Source organism: Mirounga angustirostris, unplaced genomic scaffold (assembly GCF_029215605.1).
Source record: "Mirounga angustirostris isolate CCGP_5_RB_7025 unplaced genomic scaffold, mMirAng1.0.hap1 SCAF_11, whole genome shotgun sequence".
NCBI lineage: Eukaryota > Metazoa > Chordata > Mammalia > Carnivora > Phocidae > Mirounga > Mirounga angustirostris.
This window is the reverse complement of record NW_026991719.1, coordinates 14,973,252-14,985,787: the sequence shown is the minus strand read 5'-3', so window position 1 is coordinate 14,985,787 and position 12,536 is coordinate 14,973,252. Positions and strand designations below refer to the sequence as shown.

General features: G+C 38.3%; 1 protein-coding gene across 1 annotated transcript in view; it reads right to left on the bottom strand.

The window, feature by feature from the left end:
* The window catches only part of PPEF1 (protein phosphatase with EF-hand domain 1), a 96,772-nt gene extending 84,867 nt beyond the window's left edge, over positions 1-11,905 (bottom strand). The window contains exon 1 of the mRNA XM_064573838.1: positions 11,742-11,905. Within this exon, the coding sequence (XP_064429908.1) occupies positions 11,742-11,814 (73 nt within the window). The 5' untranslated portion in view covers positions 11,815-11,905. The remainder of the gene's footprint in view (positions 1-11,741) is intronic.
* Between the last annotated feature and the right edge of the window lie 631 nt (positions 11,906-12,536).

Below are 12,536 nucleotides of genomic sequence, written 5' to 3'. Positions count from 1 at the left end.
GCTGCAGTCACCACAGACTTGGCAAACGGAGCTCAGGTTGTACAGGACTGGGATATTCTTACCTTTTTATTTTGAAACATTTTCAAACATACGGGGAAAGGTAAGAAGAGTACAGTTGTTAATATTTTGTCACATATTCATTCTCCTACTCTCTCTCTTGCTCTCTCTCTCTCCCCACGCATAATAACATCATTTCTTCAGTCTCCTTTATTCTAGAACAATTCCTTAGCCTTTCTTTCTCTTTACACTGAAATTTTTGAAGAGTACAGGCTAGTTATTCAAAATATCCCTCAAATTGGATCTGTCTGCTACTTCCTCGTAATTAGATTCAGGTTATATATTTGGCAGGGATAAGTGATGCGTCTCTCTCAAGTGCATTACATGGGGAAGCACGTGATGTTCATTTGTCTCATTACTGCTGATATGAACTTAGATTATTTGGTTAAGGAGGTATCTGTAGAGGTTGCTTTTGGGCAGCAGGCTTGAGCAATGGGAACCTGAGTAAGGTTAAAAGGGCCCACAAGCGACGACCGGGATGAATGCAAACTGGCTCATTAGGCGACCCACCTCAAAATAACCATAGGCCCTCGCTGACCAATGGGCTACTTACAACCAGGCACAGGTACCCAGAAAGGAAAATTCCATATGTTCCCAAAGCTCCTCACCTCCCCCCCCCCCCCCCCGGCTTACTACAGCCCCTCATTACTGCCTCCTGGCAGACAGTCTCTCTTCTGCGGTCTTGCCTGACTCCCCCTTGTCATATAGCCTATAAACCTCTTATCTCCTTTGTTCTGCTTGTGGTGAATTCTTTCACCACCCATGCCGCCAGCCTCCACCCGATCAGGTCACCCCATACTGTCTACCTAGAATTCTCTACTGTAGACGTATTTGCTTCCTCTTTATAATTAATAAACAATTTGCGGGAACATGCTTTAGGACCGTGTATATATTCTGTTCTCCAAAACATCCATGGATAATTTTTGCCCAAATCAATTCTTTCGACAGTGGTTGCAAAAGAGCGATTTTCTAACTCTTTCTCTCTACATTTATTAGGATTCAGATTTTTAAATGCCATTTAAAGCCTTCTTTTATTCAACAGGGCAATGGAACAACACGAAGACTACATAAAGCCCATCTTATGGAAGTTTCCATAAGAATTGAAATCCTTGGCTACACCATAGTTCAGGAAAATATGAAGCTTTATCTATACAATACGAAACTAATAAGCTAAATCAGTGAAATCAGGAAAATAACAGTTTACAAGTAACTGTGATCTCTCTGCCTTACGAATTTCTGCCAATTTCCCAGAAGAATCATTCTCATGAAGATCTCAATTTTTCTTAAAAACTATTATATTTTTAAGTATGTAAGAAATTTAGCTGTGTAAAAGTACTACTAGCATTTTAAATTATTAAAATATTTTCTCATAGGAAATATGTTCTATTCAACAATTCAATAATGACCTCTAATCCCCACTCAGAATTAAAAAATTAAATGTCTTGACTGCAATTCTGTTTTATGTCTCCCTTGTTATTAATTACTAATCTGAGTTCTACTGACACATTCATTCATCCAAGGTCAGATACGATCAGCATTAAATTTTGTCTTTTGCAGCTGCTAAAAAAGATAATGCCATATAAAGCCATAATCATATAAGAAAAGTTTTCTGATTACGGGAAATAACTGGCAATTGCAGCTGAGGTAATGCCCTTTCTTATACTTGGTTGAAATATGTCTCTTTGTAACAGGATTTTCTAACAATTAACAGGATCCAACTAAAAGCTGGCTTCTTTGTGAATTGTCTAGTCAAGGCTGGAAGCTGACAAAGAGCATTTAAATGGGGGGTGGGGTGGGACTTCATATCCTTTCATCAATACTTTCTACCCCCTAAAGGCTCATGATTCTAGAATGGATATCTAAATAGTCCATGGCGGAGTCTCATAATACTGAACATTTCTAAAGCAGAAGTGGATTAGCCACACAGCAAAAAAAAAAAAAAAAAAAAAAAATATGAAGGGCGCCTGGGTGGCTCAGTCGGTTGGGCGACTGCCTTCGGCTCAGGTCATGATCCTGGAGTCCCAGGATCGAGTCCCGCATCGGGCTCCCTGCTCGGCAGGGAGTCTGCTTCTCCCTCTGACCCTCCTCCCTCTCGTGCTCTCTGTCTCTCATTCTCTCTCTCACAAATAAATTAAAAAATATATATATGAAGATGCATTTAATGGGTCTAAAGACTAAAAGGATGTTTCATTTTGTGTGTGTGTCTGTTCCATACAGGCAACCAATGTGTTTGTAGTATCAGTCCTATATAAACCTCAAGGCCAACACATTATCATGTCAAAAAATGAATGACTAACTAAAAATTATTATTGAGAGGGATCATAATTTCAGATGAAGAAAATGGTCTCCTTTTACAAAGAAAAGTACTCTTGGGGCGCCTGGCTGGCTCAGGCAGAGGAGCATGGGACTTCTGATCTCAGGGTCACAAGTTCGAGCTCCACGTTGGTTAGAGAGATTACTTAAATAAAAAAATAATTTTTAAAAAAAGAAAAGTACTCATTTAAAATGATTCCTGGGGCACCTGGGTGGCTCAGTCAATTGGTCATCTGACTCTTGATTTTGGCTCAGGTCATGATCTCAGGGTCGTAGGACTGAGCCCCACATCAGGCTCTGTGCTCAGCACAGGGTCTGCTGTCCCTCTCCCTCTGCTCCCCCCCTTCCCCTGCTCGCTCTCTAAAATAAATAAAATCTTTTAAAAATAAAATAAAATATAATGATTCCCTAAGAGTACTCTTACTGTGATGAGCACTGAGTAGTATAGAGAATTGTTGAATCATCATATATTGTACACCTGAAACTAATATAACACTGTATGTTAATTATAGTGGAATTAAAAAAAGAAAAGAAAATGATTCTCAATTGATGCCAACAAACCAGGGATATAATATATAATATGGGCCAAAAATAAAGATTTGGCTGTTTTGATATATGGATGATAATTAAAGCCACGAGAGTAAAGTCACCCAAGGAGAACATTAGAGTGACAAAATAAAAGGACCAAGAGGAACCCAGAGGAATTCTAATATTTAGAACTTGGGAGAAAGTGGAGCCCTTATGAACAGTTCAGAGACACAAGGAAAACCAGGAGAATGTGCTGTCGCTGAAGCCAAGGGCCATGAGTATTTTAAGAGGGGTGTGTGCAGAGTGCCAAGTACTACCAGGAAGCCAAGCCAAATAAGAACTGAAAATGGTCCACTGGACTTCAAGGTCATTCAAGAACTCGTCAAAATCATTTTCCATGGGATGGAACAGAGAAAGTAGGAGATAGCAGTGGGAACGTCCCTTTCAGGAGCAAGCTCTGAGAGGGAGGAGAGTAACTGGAGGGAAGAAGAGGGCAAGGGAAGGCTTTCTTCCAAAGGCAAGGAAAAAAGAGTTACAAAGGGCCATTCTGGACAACAGGAAAATTCTGAATATGAACTCTATGTTAGGCAATATTAATCCACCAATGCTAATTTTTTTTTTCAGAGTGATATAGTATTATAGTTATATAAAAGAATATCCCTCTTTTTAGGACACTCATGCTGAAGTATATGGAGGTTAATATCATACTGTCTACAACTTACTTTCAAATGGAGAGGGAGATAGAGAAGGAGAGAGGGAGAAAGAAAATGGTAAAATGTTAACAAAGTGGTGAATCTTGGAGAAGAGGATGTGGGTGTTCACTGTATTCTTCTTTCATCTTCTCTCTGTAGGTTTGCCATTTTTAAAAATAAGAAGTTGGGGGTAAAGCAAAGCAGAAGGGCATGAGGAAAAAAATGTATCCAAACCAAAAGAAAAGGAAAAAAGAGGAAAGACACTTGAGCCTGTTAGAATGTTAACAGGGTGGGGCACCCGAGTGGCTCAGTCCAAGCGACTGACTCTTGATTTTGGCTCAGGTCATGATCTCAGGGTTGTGAGATAGAGCCCTGCATTGAGCCCTACATCGGGCTCCACACTGGGTGGGGAGCCTGTTTAAGATTCTCTCTCTCCCTCTCCCTCTGCCCTTTCTCCCATTCCCCACCCTGCTAGCAGTGCTCTCTCTCTCTCTCTTAAAAAAAAAAAAAAAAAAGAATGTTAATGGGGTAACAGCTAAGGGAGCGAGCAAGAGAAATAGAAGGGGGAAATCAATGTCCCCCATCTCTCCACATGCACTTGCAGCTAGAGAGCATTCTGATAGACTTTTGAGTGGCGAGAATTTTAAAGAGCATCTTATCTGATGTCCCATTTCACTGAGGAGGAAAATGAGGGAGATCCCAAGATTACTTGATGGCAATTGTAAAGGAAAATCCTCCAACAATAACAAGAATGGCAAGGGCCCCTCTAAAGTTTCAGAAATTTTTTCCGAGAACAACAAAGATAAAGGAAACATGTCATTCATTTTTTTTCCATGAAGGTCCCAAATTTAATATACAGCATTGTAAAGGACTTAACTTTGGGACAGAGGAGGTGAGGGATCTGGGGCTTAGGGTGGAAAGAGGGCATTTCTCAGGCAGCTGTGAATGGCTTGACCATTAGATTTTTAAACAACTAAATGAACTACATGTTATTCGGGAATTAAAGAAATATTTGGTTTACTAACTAGTGAAAATAAAGAACAAATATTTTTTAAAAGAACAATCTCCATTAGAGAAAATTTCCACTTTTCATAGCTTAAAGCATCCAACTCCAAAGCCAAAAGCCTTTGTAGGCTCCTCAGCACTTAGGGAAAATGAATAAATGCATTTCTAAATGGTCTCAAGGGAAGAAATAAAAGAAAATATATCATCGTGTTCTCAAAGTGCTCCATGGAAAAAAAAAAGCACAATAGATTATTAATTCAAAATACATCAATATAAAATTTTAAGTATAAAGTGAAGTTCAGGAGAATGAAATTGCAATGTTTAATTCCTATTTTTGGACAAATTCCAATTTTACAAGGAAAGGTACCATATCAAAAAGAGCATAGACTTTGGAATCTGTCAAGGCCAGTTCCAATCCAGGTCAACTAGTACATGACTTTGGACAGTTCTTTAAGTCTCAGTTTCTTCATCTAGAAAAGGAGACTAATCAAAGCTTCCACCAAGAGTTGTTGTTTTTTTTTTTTAAGATTGTATTTATTTCAGAGAGAGAGAGCGCAAGTCGGGGGAGGGAGAGGGACAAACAGACACCCCACTGAGCGTGGAGCCCCACGACATAGGGCTCGATCTCAGGACCCTGAGATCATGACCTGAGCTGAAACCAAAAGTCGAACATTTAACCAGCTGAGCCACCCAGGTGCCCCAGAGCTTCCTCCAAGAGTTTTGCAGAGAAATAGAAATAATGAATGTAATAGGCATGCAATATAAATGATAGCTATGATTTTTCTCTTCCCTGTTGCATATCACAAAAGAAGCAAAATAACAATAATAATACAACATCAGTGCTACTTCTCTACATGAAAGTAGATAGCCCACAAGAAGGGGATAGCCTCAATTTTATATGTAGGCTATTTTTTTTCAAAAATGCCATGATAGGGGCACCTGGGTGGCTCAGTCAGTTAACCATCCACCTCTTGATTTCTGCTCAGGTCATGTTCTCAGGGTCCTGGGACTGAGGCCTGCTCTACACTCAATGGGGTGTCTATTTGAGGACTCTCTCTCCCTCTCCCCCTGTTTGCTCACACGTGCGTGCTCTCTCTCTCTCTCTCTCTCAAATAAATAAATATATATTTTTTAAATGCCATGATACTCTAGAGGCAGAGTTTTGTATTGGGGCTGAATGACCAAAGTGGGGGGAAAAGCCCTTCATACCAGTCAGACCATGAGAAACAGGGGGCAAACCCTAACCCCAGCTCTGCCACTTACTAGCTATGCGTTTTTAAGCAAATCACTTTGCCTCTCAAAGCCTCTATTTCCTTGTTTACAAATTGAGAACAATCCTTCACAGGCTGTGAAGATCAAATGTATATGAAAGGGCCTGTACAACTATAAAAGCACTATGCAAATAAAAGATACTTTATATGAGTAAATTTAATTAAAGTTAGTTTCCAAGAGCAGCAATGTTGAGAGGCACTGTAAAAGGGTGTAACTGTTGATGGCAAAAAACCCCACATTATATTCAGAACTCCTTGGGTTCAAATCCCAACTCTGGCAGTGGTTACTAATATGACCTGGACAAGTACTTACCTCACTGAGCATGAGCTTCTTCAATTATACAAAAAAGGAATAATAACACTTTACTCAGGTTTATTGCAAGGATTAAATAAAAAGTATGCAGGATATTTTGAACACTCTCTAGAATATAGTTAGTAATCAAGAAATAGTAACTATTATTTTTCTATCAAGAGCTTTCAAAACATTCATAACACTTGACACAATAAGTTCATGTCTAATCACCTGAATATGGGAATAATCCAAAGTAAGGAAAAAACTACACAAAGAAATTCTTCCAAAGAAAAAACTACACAAAGAAATTGAATTAGTAAAAAAAAAAAAAAAAAGATTCAATATTAGAGGAATAATTAAGACTATGATGATCTATCCAGTAAGTAAAATGTTTAGTAATGGTTAAAATGCTATTTACAAAGCATTTATAACAACTTGAGAAATGTTTATATAACAATGTCTTAGTGCCAAAAAATTAAGCTACAAGAAATTAATATTTAGGATGATCAGAAATCTATACTGTACCAAAAAAAAAAAAAAAATCTATACTGTACCAAAAAAAAAAAAAAAGAAAAAAGAAATTACCAAAATGTTAACAGTTGTTGTCACTGGGTAGTAGAATGATGAATATTATTTCCACCGGCTTTTCTATATTTTACAATATTTCTAAATAAGAAAAACTTTTTATGGCTAAATGTAAGTAAATAACATTGCTTCAGTTTTCAGCAGGTTTATTATTATGAAATCATAATAAACATTGACATATTCAACAAGAGATAATGGAAGAATAAAAAGAACTATAAGGGAATATTCTGACAGTATATGCTAATATATTAAATAGCTTAGATGAAATGGGCAAATTCCTAGAAGGACACAAACTACTAAAAATGAATCAAGAAGAAATAGAAAATCTGAATAGACCTATAACAAAAGTAGAATACATAATCAAAAAACTACCCACAAAGGCCCATACTCAGTTTCACTGATGAATTCTACCAAACATTTAAAGAATACCAATTCTTCCCAGGAATGCCAAGTTGGTTCAACATCTGAAATTCAATTAACTCATCATAGAATAAAGGGCAAAACTACATGATCATTTCAACATGCAGATAAAGCATTTGACAAAATTAAACACCACTTCTTTTTTTTTTTTTTAGGTTTTATTTGAGAGAGAGAGCACACACATGAGTGGGGGGGAGGGGCAGAGGGAGCGAGAGAAACAGACTCCCTGATGAGTGAGGAGCCTGACTCAGGGTTAAATCCCAGGACCCTGGGATCATGACCTGAGCTAAAGGCAGATGCCCAACTGACTGAGCCACCCAGGCACCCCTAAACACCATTTCTTAATAAAAAACAACCAATAAACTAGGAATAGGAATGAACTTCCTCAACCTGACAAAGAGTATCTTAGAAAAAGCCACAGTTACTATCATACTTAAAGACGAAAGATTGAATGTTTTCCACCTATGATCAGGAACAAGACAAGGATGTGTATTCGTGAATTTCTATTCAACACTAAGAGAGGTTCTAGCCAGGATTATTATGCAAGAAAATGAAAAAAAAAAAAAGGCATAGAATAGAAAGGAAGAAGTTAAACTATATGCAGATGACATAGTTTATAAATAGAAAATCCTAAAGAATCAACCAAAGTCTTGGGATACAAGATCAATATACAGAAATCAATTGTTTTCTATACACTTGCAATGAGCAATCCAAAAATGAAAGTAAGAAAATAGTCCCATTTTATAACAGCATTAAAAAGAATGAAAATACTTGGAGTAAATTTAACAAAAGAAGTGTAAAACTTAAGCTTTGAATGCTACAAAACATTGCTGAAAGAAATTAAAGACCTAAACAAATGGGAAGACATTCCATGTTCATGGATCAGATGATTTAACCGCTAAGCTGGCAATACTCCCCCAGTCGGTATACAGATTCAGTGCAATCCCCATCAACATTCCAGATGGCTTCTTTTGAGAAACTGACAAATTGATCCTAAAATTCATAAGGAAATACAAGGGACCCAGAAAGCCAAAACAATCTTGAAAAAGAGAAAGTTGAAGGACTCAAACTCCCAATTTCAACTTTCTATAAAATACAGTAATCAAGACAGTGTGGTACTGGCATAAGGATAGACATATAGATCAATGGAATAAAATTCAGAGTCCAGAAATAAACCCTCATATCTACAGTCAATTGATTTTTGACAAGAGTGCCAAGACCATTCAATGGAGAAAGAATAGTCTTTTCAACAAATGGTACTGGAATGACTGGATATCCACATGCAAAGAATAAATCTGTTCCTCTACCTCATACCGTATATGAAAACTAACTCAAAATGTATCAAAAACCTAAATGTAAGAGCTAAAAATATAAAACTTTTAGAAGAAAACACAGCCATAAACAATCTTGGCTTTGGCAATGGATTCTTTGGCATGATGCATAAGCAACCAAAGAAAAAATAAATTGGATTTCATCAAAATTAAAAACCTTTCTGCTTCAAAGGACAAGAAAGTGAGAAGACAGCCCACGGAAAGGAAGAAAACATTTGCAAATCATATATTTGATAAAGAACTTATAACTGGAATATATAAAGAAAATTCTTACAACAAAATAATATAAAAACAAATAACTAAAAATGGACAGATGATCTGACTAGACATTCTTCCAAAGATCTGCAAATGGCTAATATACACATGACAAGATGCTAAATATCATTAGACATTAGGGAAATGCAAATGAAAACCCTAATGAACTACCATTTCATACCTGCTAGGATGGGTATAATCAGGACAGACAATAACAAGTATTGCAAAGGATGTGGAAAAATTAAAACCATTATACGCTGCGGGTGGAAATGAAGAATGGTGCAGGCACTTGGGAAAACAGTTTGGGAGTTTCTCAAAATGTTAAACATTGAGCTACCATATGACCCAGCAATTCTACTCCTAGGTATATACCCAAGAGCACCAAAAACACGTGTTTGTTTGTTTGTTTGCTTGTTTTAAGGATTTTATTTATTTATTTGACAGAGAGAGATATATCGAGAGCAGGAACACAAGCAGGGGGAGTGGGAGAGGGAGAAGTAGGTTTCCCGCGGAGCAGGGAGTCCAATGCGGGGCTCGATCCCAGGACCCTGGGATCATGACCTGCGCTGAAGGCAGAAGCTTAATGACTGAGCCACCCAGGCGCCCCAAAACCATGTGTTTACACTATAACTTGTACACGAATGTTCATAGTAGCATTGTTCACAGTAGTAAAAAGGTAGAAACAACCCAAATGTCTATCAATTAATGAATGGATGAATATGATGTGGCACATTCTGACAATGGAGTATTATTCAGCGATGAAAAGGAATGAAATTCTGATTCTTGCTATGACATGAACTTTGAAAACACTATGCTGAATGAAAGAATTCAGACAGAGAAGACTCCATGTGGTCTGATTACATTGATAGGAAATGTCCAAAAGAGCCCAAATCTATAGAGACAGAAAGTAGATTAGTGATTGCCTAGGGCTTGGGAGGTAGTGGGTAGGGGAGTCACAGCTAATGGTTTGGAGGAGGGATATGAAAAATGTTCTAAAATTGATAGTGGTGATGGTTGTACAGCTCTGTGAATATACTGAAAACCAATGAATTATATCCTTTAAACTGGTGAATTGTGTGGTCTGTGAATTATAGCTCAAAAAAACTGCTCTTTTAAGAGAGTGATCCAGGAAAAGACTTTGGCACTTCCTCAAATAGTTAAACATAGAATTACCATATGACCTGGCAATTTCATTCCTGGGTATATACCCCCAAAGAACTGAAAACAGGAACTCAAGCAAGTACATATACGCTCATGTTCATAGCAGCACTGTTCCCAGTAGCCAAACAGGTGGAAACAACCCAAATGTCAATAGATGAATGGATAAACAAAATGTGGTCTATACATACAATGGAATACTATTCAGCCTTGAAAAGGAATGAAGTATGATAGATGCTACAACATGAATGAACCCCAAAAACATGCTAAGTGAAAGGAGGCAGAGGTTGCATTGTGTATGATTCCATTTACCCGACATATCCAGAATCAGTAAATTCACAGAGACAGAATACAACAGTAGTGGTTGCCAGGGGCTAGAAGGAGAGGGAAATAGGGCGAAACTGCCCAATAGATAAGGGCGTTTGCTTTGGAGTGATGAAAATGTTTGGAACTAGACTAGAAGGGGTGGTTACACAACCTTGTGAAGGTACCAAATGCCACTGAAATGTCCCCTTAAAATGATTAATTTTGTGTTATGTGAATTTCACCTTGGTAAATTAAAAGAAAAACCAATCCCAAAATCTAAGGCAACATTTCCATTTACCTGCAACATTTTAGAAGTTGAGAAGTATTTCAAAAAGAGAGAATTTACTTTTACAAGTTGGGCGTGGCCTTTTTTTTTTAAGTAACCTGAGAAATTTGGCTAAATTTAAAGAACTCTGGATAATCCTAGATGTAAAAAGAATATTACTCCCTTTGCTCTCTTATAATAAATTATTACCATGGAATTAGCTCAGTTGGAGCTTTTGAAAGACTTACAGATTTGAAAGAGTTAGTACATCTCCCGTGTCCCTACTGTGGGAGGCCAGCTTTGCTAACTGACCAAGACAAGTCAGCTGGGAGGCAGAATAGCATTTGATTCCCAAGAAAAAACATCACATGCTAATTAGTATAGAATACTCTGCATCCTAAACTGTCCATCTTAAGCCTGAGTAAACTTCCAAAAACAAGACATGGAAAAGAAACTGGGAAGATTATCTATAACCTAGACACGAAAAGAATGGAGTTTAAGAACAAATTATTCACATAATCATCCCAGTTTGTTTATTTTTATTTTTATTTGCTTGTGGAGACTATGTCCCCTAAACACTCAAGTGAGTTGCAACTAGATTTTAGTAGGTATGAGAAAGAACTTCAGTACAAAATAAACAAAGGCAATAGTTAAGCCTCTAATTATATGGGGATCATGGGGGGCATGTCCTCTATGTAGAAACAACACACTTTTTGGGACGCAGATGATCTTGCGTTTCCCAAATTCTACCCGGAATAGTCTAAAAACGTGGGGCAAATCTCATGAAGTTCTGTGTTGAATAGCTATAAAAAATAATCCAATCACTGAGTTACAAAATCTAATAAAAAGTCAATGCTGCAGCTAAACGCCACATAGGTATGGGTATAGCTATTTATAAGCATGTTGAATAAACAGAGAGAAATTTACAGAGGCTTTCTTGTTCCCTGCTAGTGAGTTTGAAAGGGAGATTTTTTTATATTGGTACGTTTTCAGCTGAAATCAAATCAAACATAAGCTCTCTCTTAGATAATACTTTATGGTACCTCGTAAATTCAAAGCTACATCTTCCTAAAGGTAGTTCCCCGTGTTATGCCAATATTCAACCTTCAGTATTCAGCTCAAGTGATGGTGCCTTGTGCCCAAGCGCGCGGGGCTGCTGGAGAAGCAAGTGACTGCCCGGGGAGAGGGGAGAGGGTGAATCTGGCTCACTCTCGCTAGGCTCCCCATTCATTCAGGAAGACAGGCACCCCCGCTGGCACTCACCTTTCTCAGATTTCCTGTCTTTCCTTGAAGACGAAGTGCCACAGCCCATGTCTTCTAAATCATGTGTGCTCATGAATTTAACTTCTCATTCCAAAACAGAGTGTGAAAAGTGCCTCCCTCTATGCAGCGAGGAGCCACTCCTAGCAGATCCACCTCAGTCATAGATCCTGCTGAGGAAGACACGGGAGGCAGGGGGCGGGGGGGAGGGGGGGGGAGGGGGGGGAAGGAAAGCACCCATTAACAGCAAGGTATCTGAGGGCTGCTCAGCAGCATTCATTGTATGCTTCTTTGCAACTGCTGTTCAGCATGTGATGCGGAAAATGATCAGGCATAATCTAAGCCGGGTGCATTTTCCAAAACACAGCCACAGCATCCGAGCAGCTATTCTAGGTTGCTTTTGCGCTACACATAAATTATATTTTCCCCATGTCGAGGTCAGATCGAGGTCTGTATAAAATAAAGCATTAAAAATGAAAGGGAAACCAGAAATGTAAGAGCGTATGGCTTTCTAATTGAAATACAGGGAATAGGATATGAAGGACCTGATATAATTTAACTGTTTGGGTTGTAAGCGCAAAATAATTAAGTCTATCTGGGCTTTTAGAAACACAGATTGGAGACGGACTATGAGACAAAACAACATATTTAAACAACTCTGCCAAAACTCAAATCAAAGTGAGTTCCTCAACACTACTTCTCAGAATCAGCTGGAGAGCTTGTTTTAAAAAAGCAGGCTCGAGGCCTCCCCCCAGACTAGGGTGTCACAAGGGGGGGGGAGCCGAGCACCCTTTTCGT